This window comes from Podarcis tiliguerta, assembly GCF_965153285.1.
Source record: "Podarcis tiliguerta genome assembly, chromosome: 5".
Lineage (NCBI taxonomy): Eukaryota > Metazoa > Chordata > Lepidosauria > Squamata > Lacertidae > Podarcis > Podarcis tiliguerta.
In genome coordinates this window covers 83,174,980-83,196,086 of record NC_139538.1, presented here as the reverse complement: position 1 = coordinate 83,196,086, position 21,107 = coordinate 83,174,980, and the positions used below count along the sequence as shown (strand labels likewise).

Here is a 21,107-nt window from a genome sequence, read left to right as displayed (position 1 = left end):
CTTCAGGCTCCGGGTCGGTTCATATGGGAAGAGGTGGTCTTTGAGGTATTCTAATCTCCTCCTTTGCCTCAGGCTTGCCATGCTGTCACACACCTGAGAGCAGGGCTGGTCAAAGACATTGGCTGCTTAAGATGAAGGGCAAGATTCCACACATATGTACCAATTCTGTATACAGGAGCTGACGGCCCTGGCAACTGAACCTTTCTCCACACACTGTCCATGGACTGCATGCTCCTTTTGCACCTGATGGCCGAAGGTTAGCTTAGGCGGATGCAGGGGATAGGCTGCGTGTCCTCCAGCAGCATCTGCTGCCTGAGGCAGCTGCCTCCCTCTGCCTAGTCACAGGGCTGGCCCTAGGATCAGTGTCAGTGCTAGCCAGCTGGGGAATGGGGTAGCACTTCTAAGATTCCTTTAAACCGTGTCACTCTTTAATGTTTCGCCGTATGTTTCCCCCCCTCTGCTTCCAGGCTGAGCACACACTGGATATGGCAGTCACGCAGCCGATATCTTCGATTGCAATGTGAGTATAAATCTACTCTGTACGATTCATAAGCAGCAACTTGCCTACTGTCCTCCTTTGGCTAGCCTGGGGCCACTCCCTGCCATATTGTGGTTGATCCAGGGTACCAGAGTCTGGGGGTGCAGAGGTGCTCATAATTCTAGGAAGCTGGTGAATGTTCATAATTAATGAAGGCCAGGATTTAGCTAATGATTGGGGTACAGAAGGGGAAATAAAGCAGTTCTCCTGCCAAACACGGAAATTCTGTTATGGCGCAATGGTCAGTCATCCACGCATCAAAGGAAGATTCTCGGGTCTCTGCAACTCCTTGACATAAATTTGTTGTAAAAGGTGGCACATCAGAGTTGCCCGTGCCACCTTAATGTAAATATTACTGCAAGTCATTTCTTCAAAGGCATACAGCAAAGACGGAAGTGGTTTTACAGCCCCTCCCTTCCTGCTATGGGCATGTGCGGTTTTATAAAAAACTGACAGGAAGATGGGTAGCACTTAGCTTTAAGAGATACTGATACTGTCTAGCTCCCGTTCAAGTCCAAAAGAGTAGCTTTGGCCTAATGAGAAGACAGCTTGGCCGGCCCAGTTGAAACAGACTAAGTGATCAGAATTCCATTTCCCAGTGCAAGACTAAATACAGACATTAAGGAAACCCTTTCCTTGGAATAATGCGCACTCAGGTCCAGTTTAACAGCCAATATTGACTTTTTACTTTAGCTGAGATCCCTGCATTGCAGAGGGTTGGACTAAATGACCTTCAGGGTACCTTCCAATTCTACGATTCTATAAAAGGGGGGCAAACCCACAACACATTTTCAGAGCAAACAGATTTAAAGTATGTGGGGTGGCTTTAACAGCTGAAGATTGCTGCTATCCAGCTCAATCTAGCACATATTTACTCAGCGATAATGACCAAAATAGCTACAGCGGTTGCTATGGGTAAAGCATTTGCCCATTTGCCCACTTCCTGTGCATCAATAAATGCACCAACCCCAGGCCAGCGCAACCTGTCAAAAGAGTAGGCACCCTAACTCCCCTCATTATTGCCGGCCACCTTTACCATCAAGCAGGCTGACTTGCACAATACCTGTGCTTATTATACAAAGTCTGACTTTATTTGTTGTTGCAACCATCCTGGTCATTTCATCCAAAAAGGAAATAAAAGTATTCTGTGCACATTGTGCAAAATATGCAGAGATCCACTGTTGAAATACAATGTAATACACATGTATGTTGAAATGTAGACACCCCCCCCCCACGCACAAATAAGTTTCGATGTGGTCGCCACAACAAATAAACTTAAATCTTTGACTTATTGGGTGGAGTGTTGGTACTGGCAAGAACATGATCTGCCCCCTCTGCTCCGTTCTGCCCCACTCCCGGCGCTCCATATTACTCCGAATAATTGTTTTCCCTGCACAGAAGGCTGGCATCTTCTTGCACGCGTAACTTAGTCCACTAAAAGTAGTTGGGAACTCATCTTTCCAAGTATACGCGCATGGAACCAGCCTCTGAGGCTACAAGTAAGCTATATGCTACTTGTATAGGGATAGGGATGCGCGCGGGGGAGGAGGAGGGGAGGGGTCGTCCCCCGCAGTGGAATCCTTCTCCGCCCCTCTCCCCCCTCCCAAACGCCCTGGCTTTCACCATCTCCTTATATGGACTCCAGAATGTCTGACGTCACCTCCAACGCTGGGAAAACCAGTGTCGGAGCAACCAAACCTCCTTTGGGCAGGAGAGCTGGAAAGAGAAAAGGTGGAGGGGGGGAAGGAGAAGGCGAGGGCAGGGAGGACCCAGGGGGTGGAGTCGGAATGCAGATCGACGCGGGCGCTCCTCCAATGAAAGCGAGGGTTGGCCTTCCATCATTGGCCGAGTCGAGGAGGAGGCGGGGACAGAAGGTCCCCTTCTGCCCAGGGTTGCAGGAGGAATGCAAGGGAAGGGCAGGGAACGGGTTAGGCTGCGCCGGCTGAAAAGCGCCGCCTGCCTGCAGAAGGGGCGTCAGTCAGCGCTGCCGGGCGAGGAGTTGGGAAGGCGCTGCGGGAGAGGCTCGGCGTCCGCGGAGACTTCTTCAAGGGAGCTGGGTGGGGTGGAGAAAAAGAAGAAGATAAACCTATATATATTTTCAGCCAGTTTCGCTCCAAACCTGGGGGGAACTGCCCGCTTTTCACTCGCAGAAGTTACATAAATCTATTGCTTCTCCTTTGCACCGTCGTGGGAACCTGAGCAACCATGCCTGTCTTCCACACCCGCACGATCGAGAGTATCCTGGAGCCGGTGGCGCAGCAGATCTCCCACCTGGTCATCATGCACGAAGAGGGCGAGGTGGACGGCAAGGCCATCCCGGATCTCACCGCTCCCGTGGCCGCCGTGCAATCCGCCGTGAGCAACCTGGTCCGGGTGAGTTGAGAGACACAGCCAGCCAGCTCGCTTGCTTGCCTGCCTGGGAGGCTCGGGATTCTTGATTTCATTGCGGAAGAAACGCGGCTCTCTTAAAATAAATAAATGAAAACACACACCCAAGCCTCTTGCTCTCCCAAAGTTCCCTAATGCAAAAACTGCATTAGGGAGCTTGGCTGTCTGTTTGATGGCGGAGTGTTTGTCTGTGTGTGTGTGTGTGTCCCAGCAAACTTCAATCGGGCCCCACCTTAAGTCCCCCTCCCCCGCAAAAAAAAAAAAAAAAGAGTGTTTAGGGAATGCAAGAAAAAGTTCTGGCAGCAACGAAGTTGTCACCGCAGGAGGAGTCTTGATTAATCCCCTTGGTGTGTTCCTGGTCTTGCCTCACTGGCTGGGAAATGGCTGAGCTGTCCCATGTTGACTTTCCAGGTTAAAAGGTCTTCTCTTCCCTCCACCCAGCAAAAAAGGAAGGAGGGAGGAAAAATTCCTTCCAAGGCTTCCTGACAAGTTTCCCCTTCTGCCTTCCTCTTCCTTATCAAGCTCCCGTTTAGTCGCTTGACACACCCAAACTTGCTTTGTCCCTCTTTCAAACAACAAAAAAGCAATAGTTTGTTTGTTTTTTCAAAGTTAATTTTAGTTGAGTTTAAAGTCGAACAGGGATCGTAGGGCAGCAGGCCGGGTGATTCAGAATATGATTCACAAAGCTTACGGAATCAAAAGAATACAGAGTAATAACTGTATTTTTGATAGCAGAAGAAGCCGGGGATATAAATACCTCAACAGGACCTTAACGGGGTGCGTTAATCATAACTCTCAGAATATAACCTAAAACTATCCCTGGATAACCGTAAAGGCGCTGCCTCAAAGAGTGCTAGCCAATTAAAGCAGCCAAATATATTTGAAAGCTGGAGGAGGTGATTGTTCGTGTTCTTGGTTAGTGATGTACACTATTAAATCATAACCAAATAGAAATAAATTTGTCCTCCTTGTCTTGGCCTCTCAAGACCAGTAACTTAATTTCTCCTTAAAGAGCTGTTTCCCATACCATGGCAGACCAGAATAGTTTCATTTATAGATCTCCATGTTTTATGAAACACTTAAAAGTAAGCCCAACAGGTATCGTTCAAAGTTATTTCTGTGGATTCCTTGCTGAAGGTAGATAGGATCTGAAGACGTCCCAGTCTTGGGTGTTTCTGCTTCTTCTCAAACTCTGCATTTTCCTCCTCTTCTGCAAAGAGAGAATGCTACACATGCCATCTTGCATTCTGGCTCTCTTACTTCCTCCTCTTAGGAATGTCGGAAGCTACTGTTATGCTGAGTTGTATCCTTAACCTACATAGCTCAGTATTCCCTTACACTGAATCCAGGGTTTAAGACTGTGACCTCTCCCGGCCCTACTTGGAGATGTTGGGTGGGGTGGGGTGGGCAGTCAAACCTTCTGCACATGGGCAGATGCTCTGCCGCTGAACTATGACCCTTTCCACTGTGTGCCCCCACTCCAGCTTCCTGGCAAGGCTTGCTTTTCATAGGATCATAGAATTGTAGAGTTGGAAGGGACACCAGGGGTCATCTAGCTAAACCCTGTGCAAGGCAGGAATCTTTTGCCCCCACGTGGGACTTGAATCCACAATCCTGACATTTAGAGCCTCATGCTTTACCAACTGTGCTGTGTCGTGGACTGCACTATTTTCTGATGCCGCCTCTGAATGGTGATGCCCCGGTCCCCTGACCCACCTCTTTCCTGCACGGTCTTCGCCAGCTATGACAGTGGCAATGTATTATTGGGATAATGTTTTATTGTGTATCTGTGAAGGAGGGTTTTTAAAAAAGTAAAATAAAATAACAGAGGGGCGGCATCACTCTCTCGCTGTTCCCACCCCACCCCCTTTGCCCCTTAGCATTGCTACTTGATGGGGCAGTCGGGGCAGTCGGGTGGCACTGTGGTCTAAACCACTGCGCCTCTTGGGCTTGCCGATCAGAAGGTTGGCGGTTCGAATCCCCGCAACGGGGTGAGCTCTTGTTGCTCTGTCCCAGCTCCTGCCAACCTAGCAGTTCGAAAGCACACCAGTGCAAGTAGATAAATAGGTACCACTCCGGCGGGAAGATAAACGGCATTTCCGTGCGCTCTGGCACCTGCCACGGTGTCCCGTTGCGCCAGAAGCGGTTTAGTCATGCTGCCCACATGACCCTGAAAGCTGTCTGTGGACAAACGCCTGAAAGCTAGATGAGTGCCACAACCCCATAGCCGCCTTTGACTGGACTTAACCTTCCAGGGGTCCTTTACCTTTTTAACTGTTATTTGATACCAGGCCAGACTTCTAAAACTGTTGCGAATGCTGGGCTGGGGGTCATTTTCTTTGAGAGCATGCTCTGCGGTGCTGAGGGATCTGGAAACAAGGGACCTACTGAACAGCTGCCCTTCCTCCCATTTCTTCCCCTGCCCTGTATGTCCCTACATTGCCCTCAACTTTCCATCCCCTCTAAATCATTGTCGTGTTCCCAAAGGAAGCTCTTGCAAGGCTCTACACTTCTTCTAGTGCTGTAGTACCTCATATTTACTCCTGCTCCTGCAGTGACAGTGTTGTTCCCTTCAAATCCGCCTTGACCAGCCCTTCAGCCTGACCGTTCTACCCCTTCCCCCTTCCTTAGGCCTTAGATCATGGGTAGGCAAACTAAGACCCGGGGGCCGGATCTGGCCCAGTCGCCTTCTCAATCTGGCCCACGGACAGTCCAGTAATCAGCGTGTTTTTACATGAGTAGAATGTGTCCTTTCATTTAAAATGCATCTCTGGGTTATTTGTGGGGCATAGGAATTCGTTCATTTTTTCTTCAAAATATAGTCCGGCCTCCCACAAGGTCTGAGGGACAGCGGACCGGCCCCCTGCTGAAAAAGTTTGCTGACCCCTGCCTTAGATACTCTTTTGATAAAGTTCCTAATCCTTTCAGGTCGAAACAGTTCCTTTCCCCTTACTGCATCTTTAAAAAGATTTAGGAAACTCAATGGCCAGAGATAATACCCAACCAATTAATGTTCCGCAGCCAGTTAGCGGTGGCAGCAAACGGAAGATTCCAGTTTACAAACTCTTTTCCTGTGTTAGATCAGTTTCACTGTGTGTGGCTGAGTGTAGGGTTCCGCCTTTGCATTCTTGCCCTTTCATTCACAAGTCCTTCCCTGTCCTTATTACACCTTTCCCTTGCGAGTGAGAATAAGCGACGCTGTTATGGATCCACGACATTCGTTCTATGATGCTTGCTTGAGCTACTGTTCCTTTGAAGCTTCAGTCTCTGCGACTTCTGGTCTTGGCACGCATTCCCCGCTCTCCTTTCCAGCTTTTCCCACAGTCCCCTTCCAGGCAGATAGAAGCGAATGGCAAGTGGAACAGCTGCAGAAAACATCCCCGAATCCCAAAATATTGTATTGGACAGTCGCCAACCATCAGGGTTGGTAGGTAATATAGTGCATGTGCGTTCTCCAGTTCTCGTGTTTTCTTCAGGTAGACTGTGGTGGGATCTACACACATATGAAAATGCTTTTTTATAAAAAAAATACATTGAATTTGCCATAAGGCTCACCACTGCCATCTAGTGTCACATTGTGTATTGCACTTAAAACACACTTAAAAACGTTTTATTTGCAACTGTATAGCTGAGTCCTGTGTATGTATTGTTCTTTCTCCACTTTTTCTCCATGGAGTTCATGCAGGATTCTCCTTCTGCCCCGTCTATTGTTGCCCATTGAGAACTCTTGTTTCCCATTCATATACTGCCCCTGCTTACTTCATCATGCTACATATCTGACACACATTCTCTCTGTGCATTCTTTTGCAAGGGGGAGGGATCTCTCACATTTAAAAAGCCCAACGATGCTTGGTGCATATTTTCAGTTCAAGCCCACACCATCTGTGTCTTTTGCAGTGTTGTCAATCCTTTCGTATCGATTGGTTTTTGTGCGTGCGGTTAATTAAGACGGGTAGTTCAACAGCCCCGAATGCAACAGTTGCTTACAACCTCACGGCACTGGAATTCGTTTCGGAATCTATTGGCCACCAACTTGGACAGCTTTAAAAGAGGATCAGACAAATTCCTGGAGGAGAGGGCTATCGGTGGCTACTAGCCTATGCTCTGCCTCCACAGTTGGGAAGGCAGCAGTGGAAATCATGGGAGGGGAGGGGGCTCTTGTGCAGATCACATTCATCCAGTGCTTTACCAACTGCACTGGCTCCCAGTGGAGTACAGCGCCAGGTCTAAGGTGCTGGTTTTGACCTTTAAAGCCCTGTGTGGCCTAGGACCCACGTACTTACGGGACCGCCTCTTCTGGTATGCCCCGCGGAGGACCTTAAGGTCCACAGATGACAACACTTTGGAGGTCCCAAGTCACAAGGTGGTTAGATTGGTCTCAACTAGGGCCAGGGCCTTTTCAGCACTGGCCCCGACTTGGTGGAACGCTCTGTCACAAGAGACTAGGGCCCTGCGGGACTTGACATCTTTCCGCAGGGCCTGCAAGACAGAGCTGTTCCACCTGGCCTTTGGTTTGGACTCAGTCTGACCCTTATGTTTCCCTCCCCTTATGGTTTTGATTTATGGGCTACTATTAAAATGAGGCTGCATTTAAAATTTTATTTTAACCCATATTTTAATAAACTGGTTTTTGTTTGTTTGTTTCTCTCTCCCCCCCCCCCCATTATGTTTTATTGTAATTTTATTGGTGTTAGCCGCCCTGGGGCTGGGGAGGGCGGGGTATAAATAAAATTTATAATTAGTATTATTAAATGTTCTGCTCCCTGGTTTCCTGTAGGCATCTGGTTGGCCACTGTGAGACCAAGATGCTGGATTGGATCAGCACTGGCCATTGGCCTGATCCTGCAAACTCTTCTTATGTTCTTATTTCATCTTGTCGGTATCTAAATGCCAGTAATATGGCACAGTTTGTGGATTCCGATTCTGAATATTGCGCATATTTTCTATGTTTCTGTAATAGCAGGTGGTGGGTGGAGCTTGTTCCTACATTATACTGCCAGTTACTTTTCCTTAGCGGTGAAGTGGTTAGAACTGATTTTCTTACATGCGATTTTCTCTTGCATGTGGTTGGTTTGTTGCATCTGTCGGTGCAGGGGAAACAAACCACCAGCTTTCTTTGACCTGCAAAGTTTATAGCTTGTATGAGGCTGGATTGCAATGTTGTTGGCATGTTAGCAGCATTTATTTCTGAGCGGATGCTGAGGTTACGTTTTACCACGATGTGTTCCACCACTGTATCATAGCTCAGTATTGCTGATGTTCAGCAACCAGTGCTAATCTCTTGAGGGAGCCATACTGAACCAATTTCTTTCGGAAGCCAACTTTTAAAATTGCAAGTGGGGGGATAAACAGGTTGGATCACTTTTCATGAATTCAAGTCAGGGAAGAAGAGCTCTTGTCACTTTTTAACCCTTTCGTTTTCTGCTTTCAAACATACAAATTTAATGAGGTCTCTGGGCATTGGATATCTGGGCTTGGGGCTGTTTGTTAATTGAAATTAATTCTGTGCTTCACTGCGAAAGTTGAGTAAGGGATAGGATAATGCTTTAGCTCTTGTGTTGAAAACTTCTGCTTGTGTTACTCTTGTTGAAGTGTGCATGTTTGAGTGTGGAGGGTAGGATTGGATTGACTCTCTAAAAACACTTCATTACTTTGATGTGCATCAGGAGCTGATTTAGTATAGTGCTAACAGAGCAATCCTAAGTGTGTTTACTCATGTGTGACGTGGGTGGTGCTGTGGGTTAAACCACAGAGCCTAGGGCTTGCCGATCAGAAGGTTGGCAGTTCAAATCCCCATGACAGTGTGAGCTCCCGTTGCTTGGTCCCTGCTGCTGCCAACCTAGCAGTTTGAAAGCACATCAAAGTGCAAGTAGATAAATAGGTATCGCTCCAACGGGAAGGTAAACGGCATTTCCGTGCGCTGCTCTGGTTCGCCAGAAGTGGCTTAGTCATGCTGGCCACATGACCTGGAAGCTGTACGCCGCCTCGGCCAATAAAGCGAGATGAGCGCCGCAACCCCAGAGTCGGTCATGACTGGACCTAATGGTCAGTGGTCCCTTTACCTTTTACAGTGGGCCTTACTTCCTCTCATTTTAGGATTTCACTTATAAAGAATGTAATCTGAGTGTAAGTTCAAAACTCACACCAACCATGATTTTGCTAAGGGCCAAAGCAAACCAATACCTTGGTTTGCTTATGTCTTGATTTGCATACGTTTTGGATTACAAACACATCAAACCTGGAAGTGTGTGTCCCGGTTTGCAACCTTTTTTTGGATTACAACCCATTTTGGGGGGGGGGGGTTACGAACAAATTGTTTTGGGACGTCCCATTGGCAAAAGTGCGCCTTGGGTTACAACCTGTCTTGGTTTACAAACGTACCTCTGGAACGGATTATGGTTGTAAACCAAGGTACCACTCTATTTGCAAACACTCTTGTTACATGACAGTATCCTATTATACAAGTACAGCCACCTTTAAACTATTGCCCTCCAACAGTTGTTGGACTTCCATGATCTCTGACCACTGGCCACGCTGGCTTGGGTTGATAGGAGTTGTAGTCCAACAACATCCATATGGCACCAGGTTGGGAAAAGATGCGCAAGGCTATTCGAAGAATTGCTTTGAGGTTTTTTTTGGGGGGAGGGGAGGATATATCAATGATAGATAAATGTTGTTTAATTGCAACATTGAACTTGGCACCCCCTTTAAAAATAAATAAATAAATCCTGTTTTAATCTGAACTAAGGTCAAAGACATATGCACATGTATGTGCAAACCAATGTAAACTTAACTTCTTTATCTTTCTTTTCTTGATGGTAGGTGTGTTTTCACCATTTACAGTACTCCAACGTTTGCTAAGTGTGGAGTTTTCCTTGTGGTAGTGCTCCAGGGCATAAAGTAGCATTTATTATTTAAGATGACTGAAATCTGAGATGTGGAATTTCATTTGAAGGGGAATGCAGTTGAGTTAGGAAATTAAACCTAAGAACTACAATAAAAACTGGAACATACAACTTTTGCAACACATCACATGTTGTTTAAATTCAGTTTTGAACTCCTGATATGGGTTTTCTGCCAAATGTAGTGCATCTTGATTTTAAAACGAAAAACCAAGTTCCAAACTATTACTCTTTTCATTTAGGTCTGATTATTTAGCACGAAGGGACGCAGGTGGTGCTGTGGTCTAAATGACTGAGCCTCTTGGGCTTGCCGATCAGAAGGTCGGTGGTTCTAATCCTTGCGACGGGGTGAGCTTCCGTTGCTCGGTCCCTGCTACTGCCAACCTAGCAGTTCGAAAGCACGTCAAAGTGCAAGTAGATAAATAGGTACCACTCTGGCGGGAAGGTGAACAGTGTTTCTGTGCGCTGCTCTGGTTTCGCCAGAAGCAACTTAGTCATGCTGGCCACATGACCCAGAAGCTGTCTGCGGACAAACACCAGCTCCCTTGGCCTATAGAGCGAGATGAACGTGCAACCTCAGAGTTGTCTGCAACTGGACCTAACGGTCAGGGGTACCTTTACCTTTGTTTAGCACGAAAATGGTGGCAGTCATGAATGGGTTTCATTCTTTTTCTCCTTAGACGATGTTGTTGGACTATAAGTCATTTTGACTTGAATCTTAATTTTAGAGGTCAGGAACCTGACATCCTGTATGAAATGAACACAGTAATCTGGTATGCATTCTTGCGTCGTATGGGATAGTTGCACTTATTAAAAGGTTTGGGGCACGTTGGCTATGCTAGTCAGATTTAGTGAGGAAATACCATACAGCCACCAACTGTGTAATCCTATACACTACAAGTCCCATTGCATTTAATGGAGCTTACTCCCTTTTAAGTGGTCAGCACTAGATCTCTCTTTAAAAATTGGTTGTACTCCGTTCATAAATTATAATTGGCAGGCTGGATGAGATTCTAAGCAGTATTTGTTTGCACACATGGACTCATCTATTTCCTTTTACCAGAAGTAATTCCATATACCTTCTGAACCCCAGCAGTCCTGCAAGCTTGCCCCCACCCCCTGAGGATGTTGTTGGAAGGAAGTATTCTCCTCCCTCCGCTGTGTCTGCAAGGAACTGCTTTCCATTAATGCATGGGAGGGTCGGGTCGGGTGTGTGTTGCTCCCAGCAACGATATATATAACCTGTCTGGACTCTGTAGATTTGATAATAAGGTCCCCTGACCATTAAGTCCAGTGACCATTAAGTCATGACCGACTCTGGGGTTGCGGCGCTCATCTCGCTTTATTGGCCGAGGGAGCCGGCATACAGCTTCTGGGTCATGTGGCCAGCATGACTAAGCCGCTTCTGGCGAACCAGAGCAGTGCACGGAAACGCCGTTTACCTTCCCGCCAGAGTGGTACCTATTTATCTACTTGCACTTTCATGTGCTTTCGAACTGCTAGGTGGGCAGGAGCAGGGACTGAGCAACGGGAGCTCACCCCGTCACGGGGATTCGAACCGCTGACCTTCTGTTCGGCAAGTCCTAGGCTCTGTGGTTTAACCCACAGCGCCACCCGCGTCCCGTAGATTTGATACTGCTCTTTAAATCTTTTGGAATTAGTGATTGGCTGGCAGCGTTAACCTTATTGATTATGTCACCGTTTCGAAGAGCTTGCATTGGGATTGACCTCTGCCTGTGTATCCAGAAGTCAACAAAAGAATGTACTGTTTTGGGGTACGTCCAGTTTCTAAACCACTTCAGACAGCCTTGCTTCAGAGACTCTTCTTAAGTAGTACGCTGTTCAGAGCAGTGGTCCTGTTCTTGAGGAGGCAAGAAATTTCTTGAACAAGCAGCTGCTTTAAAGGAAAACAGAAGGTGGCTGAATGTGGCTTCTGTGAGAGGGAGAAGGTTCTAGTAAATTAGTGTTTCCCTCGGCAAGTCCTTGATCATAAACAAGTGGAGGAAAATTTAATTACTCACCCTAATTGTCTCTTTGCGGCAGCTGGAATAACACAGCCTCTGGAGGGAGAGGGAGAAGTCTCTCTTCTTTAGCAGCCAAGAGGGAAGTTCTGCTCCCAGGACAAAGGCCTTCTGGAGCTACAGTGGTACCTCGGGTTAAGAACTTAATTCGTTCTGGTGGTCCATTCTTAACCTAAAACTGTTCTTAACCCGAAGCACCCCTTTAGCTAATGGGGCCTCCTGCTGCCACCGCGCCGCCAGAGCATGATTTCTGTTCTCATCCTGAAGCAAAGTTCTTGACCCGAGGTAATATTTCTGGGTTAGCAGAGTCTGTAACCTGAAGCGTATGTAACCCGAGGTACCAATGTATAGCACTTGTTGCTCCACCACCAATAACATAGATGTAGCTCTGTCGCCAAACTCCTCCAGAGGCAGTGATCTCTTCCTCTTCTTCCCCCTTCTCCAGAGGACCAAAGCTGACATGACACCAGTATCCATGCTTGTTGAATCATATGTTTTCCATGTTCTGGATTAAAGCAGGTGGTGGCTTCCAATTTTTACATCAGTAAGGGCGGGGAGGCGAGGGGAGCTGAACTTTCCCCTGCCTTGCATTCCTGCGTTCTGTTGTCAGTGGTACTCCACTCCCCAGTTTGGTACACTTCTTATATTGGAACCACACGGAGACAAAACAGGCTGGTGGGGGAGAGTTTGGATCTCCTCGCCCGCACTGCTTCATACATAGAATCACAGAAAGGAAGGGATCCTGAGGGTCAATCTAGCCCAACCCCTTGTGATGCAGGAATCTCAGACACGGAGCTAATAAATGGAGCCACCCCTATCGTTTCTAGTTTGGCTCTCAGAGACTTTGCCACCATGCCGCTGCAATATTTTAAATTTTAGACCATTCTGTCAAGGGAAACTTTGGGCATTGCTGGATTTCACGGCAGTACTGGGCTTCAGCCCAGTATACCTGAAGGAGCATCTCCACCCCCATCGTTCAGCCCGGACACTGAGGTCCAGCTCCGAGGGCCTTTTGGTGGTTCCCTCCCTTTGAGAAGTGAGGTTACAGGGAACCAGGCAGAGGGCCTTCTCGGTAGTGGTGCCCTCCCTGTGGAACACCCTCCCTTCAGATGTCAAGGAAATAAACAGCTATCTGACTTTTAGAAGACATCTGAAGGCAACCCTGTTTAGGGAAGTTTTTAATGACTGCTGTTTTATTGCTTTTTTATTATTAGTATCATTAATTCTGTTGGGAGCCACCCACAGTGGCTGGGGAAACCCAGCCAGATCGGTGGGCTATAAATAATAAATTATTATTATTATTTTTATTTTATTTTATTTCATAGTATAATGTTCCCAGTTGGGAGCACATGAGCGCCATACAGGCTCATGCACTCTTGTCTACCTGCCTTTTAATTGCTTTGAGAAATATTCTGCGCCAAAGCGCCAACTCTTAAAAGAGATGTGTGTACTCTTCAACTCAGATCACTGTTTCACTGAGTCTAACACTTCTCTGAAAAAGTAGCTGTTATCAGGAAGTAATCTAAAAATAAGCCTGATAATGTTGAGAAGGGTCTGGTCATGATCTTTCGGATTTATAATTATAGCTGTCCAAGGACCGTGTGTGTACATGTTTCTAGTAGTTATTAAAAGTAAGGCAGATGATTAATGTCGCCATACTGATCTTATCTATTTGCTCTGATGTAAAGGGTGTGGGTAAGGGACGCGGGTGGCGCTGTGGGTTAAAGCCTCAGCGCCTAGGGCTTGCCGATTGAAAGGTCGGCGGTTCGAATCCCCGCGGCGGGGTGCGCTCCCGCTGTTCGGTCCCAGCGCCTGCCAACCTAGCAGTTCGAAAGCACTCTCGGGTGCAAGTAGATAAATAGGGACCGCTTACTAGCGGGAAGGTAAACGGTGTTTCCGGCTCTGGCTCGCCAGAGCAGCGATGTCACGCTGGCCACATGACCCGGAAGTGTCTTCGGACAGCACTGGCCCTCGGCCTCTTTGAGTGAGATGGGCGCACAACCCTAGAGTCTGTCAAGACTGGCCCGTACGGGCAGGGGTACCTTTACCTTTACCTTTAAAGGGTGTGGGTGCTATTATAGAGTGGCCCTTGGCCATGTTAAAGGAATCAAAGCATGATTTGGGGCTTCCTCCTCTCTGAAGTGTGACTTCCTGAGGCAGATCTTAACTGTGGTTAGCAAACTTAACTCTGATTAACATTAACCCTGATTCCATCTTAACCAGGGCTTGCTAACTAGTTCTTAAGGCCTTGTTAACGCAGAGCTTTCATTAATCATAGCTAACGATTGGTTCCAGTCAGTGTTAGAAATTAGCCAGGCACCAGGTGCGTTTTGCGACTGGTGCGGGTCCAGTTGCGACCATGTGGAAATCTCTGGATGCCAGCTTGGTCAACCGGACCGCTCCATCTGGCTGGCCTTTCCAGCCAGTGGCGTAGCGTGGGTTGTCAGCACCCGGGCCAAGGCAAGTAATTTGCGCCCCCTAACCCGTGGATTTGCGTCCCCTAGCCCGTGGATTTGCGCCCCCTAACCCCCAGATGTTGCGCCCGGTGCGGCCGGCCCCCCCTGCACCCCCCATGCTACGCCACTGTTTCCCGCTTTCTTAAGCAGGTTATTTATGGCATTTATATATGGTTCACCCTACCCCTACAGCAACCTTGTGAGGTAGGTTACAAGGCAGTGACTGACCCAAGGTCACCCAGTGAGCTTCATGACTGAGTGAGGACTTGAACCCTGATCTCCCAAGTCCTAGTCTGACATTCTAACCCATGGGTAGGCAAACTAAGGCCTACCAGATCCAGCCCAATCGCCTTCTAAATCTGGCCCGCAGACGGTCTGGGAGTCAGCGTGTTTTTACATGAGTAGAATGTGTCCTTTTATTTAAAATGCACCTCTGGGTTATTTGTGGGGCATAGGAATTCGTTCATATATTTTTTTTTCAAAATATAGTCTGGCCCCCCACAAAGTCTGAGGGACAGTGGACTGGCCCCCTGCTGAAAAAGTTTGCTGACCCCTGCTAACCACTACACCACCCTGGCTTCCTAGCGTACTTCTGCTATGGGGCAGCTGTATAAATTATGTAGGTAAATAAATATGGAGAAGGCAAAATGTCACTTACAGAAAGATCTGAAATATTTTCCTTGAAGCTTGAATTCGCTTTATTCTGGATTGTTTTATTTGATGTTTCAATGTGATATAAACCGCTTTGGGGTGTTCTCTTTAAAATATAAAGTGGTATAAGCAATCCCTGGAATTGGTTCACCACCTTGCCTAGAAGGGAATTTTGGGGGCTGGCTTGCAATCTTCCAGCACCCTGCAATTTAGAGAGGGCTCTTTAACTGAAGATCTTAACAATGGCTTCCTTCAGACTCCTTGGTACAATGTATTACGTCGAGGAAACATTTTGCGCTTTTTCAGCCCTCTTGGCCAAGTCCCTTCCGGCTGCTTTGAGCAAGTCAGTGAGGTCAAATGTCAAATGGCCAGCTGGGTGACCTCAGCCATCTATGGCGTCTGTCCACACCCTTGGGCCGTAGGAATTTTACGCAGTCTATTTCTGGTTATCAGTCCTAGTTTGAGGCTAAATCTTGTTGAGAGTTAATGAAACAATTAAGGAAATTGCAATTGCTCTGCATCTGTTGAGTCGTAAAGGATTTGTTCTACGTCAGAGGTCAGCAACCTTTTTCAACCGTGGGCCGGTCCACCGTCGCTCAGAGCATGTGGTGGGCCGGACTATATTTTTGGGGGGGAAATGAACGAATTCCTATGCCCCCAAAATAACTCAGAGATGCATTTTAAATAAAATCACACATTCTACTCATGTAAAAACACCAGGCAGGCCCCACAAATAACCCAGAGATACATTTTAAATAAAAGGACATGTTCTACTCATGTAAAAACACGCTGATTCCCAGACCATCTGCGGGCCAGATTGAGAAGGTGATTGGGCCACATCTGGCCCACGGGCCTTAGGTTGCCTACCCCTGCTCTACGTGGAACTGGGCTTTGTGGAAGCAGAAGCCAATGCTAGACTGCAAGCTTACTCCAAACTCTTTGCTATGCGAGTTCAGCTGAACAATTCAGTAGTGCTTCGGTCTTTAAACTCCTTTTGTTTCTCTGTAAGGCTGTCATCAACACCCCTTCTGGCTTACTATTTTTGTAATTGTGAATCTTGACCGTGGTTCCTGCTGTGGGAAAATAACCTTTGCATCCATGCTAGGGCATTCTTAACATGGCTGAAAGCAAAGTTTATGCACGTCTGTCTGGTTGTTGTTATATTCCGGAAATGCCTGGCAAATGAGCTGATTGGTTGATAGACTCAAAAAAATGTCTCAATTATGGGTTCATGTGTTTTGAATTTGTGAAGTAAAGTCATTAATGGGGGTCTACACTTGCAGCTAAACTTCTTGTAGCTAGAATAGTGGCGAACTCCTTAATACAGACCTTTTTTTGAAGCATGGTTGTCATGGGAGGGAAATACTGTTAAAAAAATAAAAAATTAAATTAATGGAGATCACGAGGCAAAAGATGAGGCATTTGATTATTCCACAAACTTCACTCAAATGTTCTAGGAGAATAGTTTCTGTGAACTGGTAACTAAATGCAATGGACTGCATTTATGTCAAAAGCTACGATCTGCTGCTTTTGCCCCAATAAGTATTGTTACTGGTAGTTAACTGTACCCAAGATTATTTGCTGCAGAAAGAAAACAATATGTAAAAATCATTATTTCTGTGAGGAAATATTGTGGCATTCATTCTGGGCCAGCTGGGATTCTTGCTTAGTCTTGCACCCTAATACTTGTAGGGTATTGCGAACAAGCCCCCTAAGCAGCACTTGTGGTTTTAAAAGCAGAGGGAAGGAAGGCATTAGCCACAGAATGTGGCTTCTCTTCCACCTTAAAACAGTCAGTTAACATACCTGTGGGTTACCTTACCTGCAGAGTGCACTTAAACATGTGCTTTTCCCCATTCGTAGTGGCTTCATTACAGGACGTAATTGCATTTGCTGATTTTGCAAAAGCCCGTCATGGGAAGGCTGCACACTGGAGGGTGGGAAGATTTATTTGTGGCATTAGTGGTTAATAGCGTGTTCTTCTTCAGAGACAATTAATCTCTGCAAGTATCTGTATAGTTGAGTTAGCAGTTTCCCCCCCCCAGCTAGGCTACTTCTGTGAGGAAGTTCCTTCATTCGCAGAGCTCATGTTGGCTTGCTGCAAAATCTAGGCGTTTGCATCACTAGCTGTGACACATGTATTAGTGTTGCATAGAACTTTGTGGGCCAGTCCTTGTTTTTGATGGAGATTGTTGAGTGTTGTAAGCCTCCTGTGGGATTCACAAATTCTGGCTGGCCTTGGTAGCCAGCGATTTTCTGCTAGGCAGTGGTGAAATCCAGTTCCGCCATGATTCTCTGACAAAGGCAAGGCTGCAGTTATTATCGAGTTACAGTGGCATTGTGTGGGTTGTCAGCACCCGGGGCAAGGCAAGTAATTTGCGCCCCCTAACCCGGGGCAAGGCAAGTAATTTGCGCCCCCCCCGCTGCACTGTCCCTCCCCCAGATAGTCCCTCGCTCTCTCTCCGCACCGCACCGCACGCCTGGCACCCTCCCCTCCACAGTGGGCGGCGACCCGGCGGCTCGGATCGGATTTGCACAGCCAGCACTGCAGTGAGAGAGAGTGAGTGAGCCAGGTAGGGGCAGAGAGGTGCGAGTGCGAGTGCGCCCCCCCAGATGTTGCGCCCGGTGCGGCCGGCCCCCCCTGAACCCCCCACACTACGCCACTGTCGAGTTATGCATGTGCTTTGATTTGTAGAACAACAACCAAAGGTTTATTAAGTCGTCTGTTGTGTGTGTCCCCTGTCCACAGTTTTCTGGTGGGGCATTTGAGAACTGCTGCTTCTGTCAGCTTCCTCCATCTCCCATTTTTATAAATTTGTCCTGATGATCCAAACAATGATACACATTAAGGTCTTCTTGAGCTTCATCATGATAACCTCTTTTGCTCCTGCCAGAGAGGAGGGAAGGAAAATTGGCCAGAGTTGGGAAAGGTAGATGTTACACCATCTATGGCGAGTGAGTGCATTTGTTGATTGCTGACAGTTTATTTTAAAAAGATGCTACTTTTTCCCAGATCTTAACTTTAGGGTGCAAAGAGCTAATTTAGATGTTGTGAAAATATTCATCTTGAACTTGCTCATTTTCAGCTTCCAGAGTTGGGGAGGAAGGTGTCCTTTCCTGGAAAATGTGCAGAAACTAGCTGTACTTCAGCTAAGGAAAAGACACTAAGGCAAACAAGAGGGAAGGGAGTGTTGAAGGGAAACAGCTGATCGGTGGGATTGGAAGAAAGATAAGGAAGGCTAGTGGAGGCTGCCTGGGAGAGGATCCTCAGGATTTTTACATTGGGTCACCCCAAATTCACCATCAGATCCCATGTCTGTGGCCACAGCATGAACCACAAAAATCATACATCCATTGTTTCGTTCAGAATATTTTTTTTCTTGTTTTCCTCCTCTAAAAGAACTAGGTGCGCCTTATGGTCAGCTGCGTCTTATGGAGAGAAAAATACGGTACATGAAGTGCTGATCTAGTGTGGGGCAGTGAAGAGAATTAAAAGCCCCATTCCCCAACATCTCTTCTCCAATCAAATTAATACACACCCACCCCACAGTGCCACTTTGCATTAAGGAAAAAGACAGGGGATTCAGCCACAGGCCTTGCTTTTTGTGCGTGGTTTGGCTCTTGGATTCTCAGTCTGGCTCCTCTGCAGGTTTTTCCTCCTTCATCTTAAGCGCTGAATAGATTGAGGCTGTCTGGAGACACCGCAGCTGTTCTCTCGCTTCACTGTCCATTTGCTTCTCAGGGCCAGATCTTCTCTCTTGTCCTGATGAATAGGCTGCAGTAAATTTTGATGAGGGAATCCAGAGTTGTCTGTCTGCCTGCCTGCCTGCTACAAAGTGGTTCAGTTCAACTCTGCTCTGCCAACAGTGTAAATCTTTGTTCTCTGGGCTAGCAGTCTTGGCAGGATGCAGGAGAAACTGATGGAGACACTTGAAAGAGCCAGGCATCCATTGAGGACAATTTCCTTGTAAGGATCTGATGGGAATAAGCCCCCCCCCCCTCTCTCACACACACACAAACACACACGGCTTAGTTTCAGCTTCTGAGTGGGGAGTGATATAACCCAGTATTTTTGACAGTCTAGGTAAGGTTGTTGACAGTCACGTAATAAATCTAAGTGACAGATGGGCCGTAAAAATGCCAGTGGGGGGGGGGGGAGAGAATGTAATTAAACCAGTATGTGGGGAGATGCTTTGCTTTTTGACACAATAATTAATCTGTTTTTACATTAACAGTATCGGAATGTCACCTTGAGCTAATGGTTTGCCAGTGGTGGAGAGGCATCAGAGGGCAGGGCTAGGGCAGAAATTCTTTTTTTTTGTTTTCAATTTCCCTGCCTTCGACTTCCTTTGTGTTGCAACTTCTGTGTGCTGCTGTGGGGGGGTCCCTAGTTAGGAACTATTTAATGTTCCTTATTGGGTAAAGCTAGGAAGTTTACTAGCACACAATTCCTAAAGGCTATCAAAACTGGAAAGGGTGAGAATTATTAGCAGGCGTCTGCCTTTATTAAGCATCGAGTCCTGTAATGTTGCAGATCACTATGTGGCCCAAATTCTGCTGATGGGTTTGAGGTTGGAGCATTGCCTTACCAGATCATGGATGTGCTAGGGAACTCTGTGTAAATTCCTGCTAGTAGTTTGAGTTGAGAGTGGAAAAATCTAGATACATTCTGATTTAGCTGTTTTCGAACCTGTGAAATGGGCACACGAGTAACACTGTTAAAAATATTTATATTGTGTTGTGCATGTGACAGTGTGGCTCACACACTGACTTTCTGGACCAGGGGTCAGTAAACTTTTTCAGCAGGGGGGTGATCCACTGTCCCTCAGACCTTGTGGGGGGCTGGACTGTATTTTTGTGCGGAAATTGAACGAATTCCTATGCCCCACAAATAACCCAGGGATGCATTTTAAATAAAAGCACACATTCTACTCATTTAAAAACATGCTGATTCCCAGACCGTCCGTGAGTCGGATTTAGAAGGCGATTGGGCCGGATCCGGCCCCTGGGCCTTAGTTTACCTACCCATGGTCTGGACTGTGGCTGCTAGGAGTTTTTGGTTGCTTAATGAATAAAACAGTCTGTGATCCTGCTTCTTTGCAGGAAGGTAAAGTTGGCAGGTGGTTTAGGTCAAAGCTTCAAACACACACACACACACAGAGCTGTGAACTGGCAAGAGATACTAGGCAGTGACACTGGTTTCCCAGAAAATTGTGATTTAGAAAATTGGGGGGGGGGGATTCTTAATACCTTAAATCAATATGGTTATTTGAGTTGTATTCAGTATAATATAATTGAAAAGTACACATCGCCATAATTTGTTGTTGTTGTTTATAAAATTTAAATACCGTTCTTCATCCAAGATCATAGAGGGGGTTACAACGTGGGTAGGCAAACTATGGCCTGGGGGCCAGATCCGGCCCAATCGCCTTCTAAATCCGGCTCGCAGATGGTCCGGAAATCAGTTCATTTTTACATGAGTAGAATGTGTCCTTTTATTTAAAAAGCATCTTTGGGTTATTTGTGGGGCTTGCCTGGTGTTTTTACATGAATAGAAGGAGTGCTTTTATTTAAAATGCATCTCTGGGTTATTTGTGGGCCATAGGAATTCATTCCTCTCCCCCCTCCCCCCCCCAAAAAAATATAGTCCGGCCCCCCACAAGGTCTGAGGGACAGTGGACCAGCCCCCTGCTGAAAAAGTTTGCTGAGCCCTGGTTACAATATAAAACACAAATCATACATACCATACTATCCAACCAAAAAAATGCCCCTCGTAGATGGTTTAATTAGCCAAAGGAGGCCTGGCTGATTTAATTGTACATGCTATAAAAATATTCCCGCTCCCCAGTAGGTAAGTTTAGTTGAGTTGAAATATTTGATTTCAGGAGAAAGGTCAGTAGAGCACATTTAATACTGTTACAGTCAAACAGACCCAAAGCTTATTTTTAGTGGACTATTTGTAAATATTTTAAGGCAGACTTCAGTAGCAGCCAGTTCCTTAACTTGGAAGACACATAGAAGAAATAACATTTATACCACTTTCAGGTTGGCGGTTTGAATCCCCGTGGCTGGGTGAGCTCCCGTCGTTCGGTCCCAGCTCCTGCCCACCTAGCAGTTCGAAAGCACCCCTAAGTGCAAGTAGATAAATAGG

At 46.7% G+C, this 21,107-nt stretch overlaps 1 protein-coding gene across 4 annotated transcripts in view; it reads left to right on the top strand.

Annotated features, from left to right (window-relative positions):
- The window catches only part of VCL (vinculin), a 104,118-nt gene that overhangs the window by 12,751 nt on the left and 70,260 nt on the right, over positions 1–21,107 (top strand). For all 4 annotated transcript variants that reach the window (XM_083440337.1, XM_083440335.1, XM_083440336.1 and 1 more), the window contains exon 2: positions 468–2,911. In XM_083440337.1, the coding sequence (XP_083296463.1) occupies positions 2,744–2,911 (168 nt within the window). In that variant the 5' untranslated portion in view covers positions 468–2,743. The remainder of the gene's footprint in view (positions 1–467; positions 2,912–21,107) is intronic.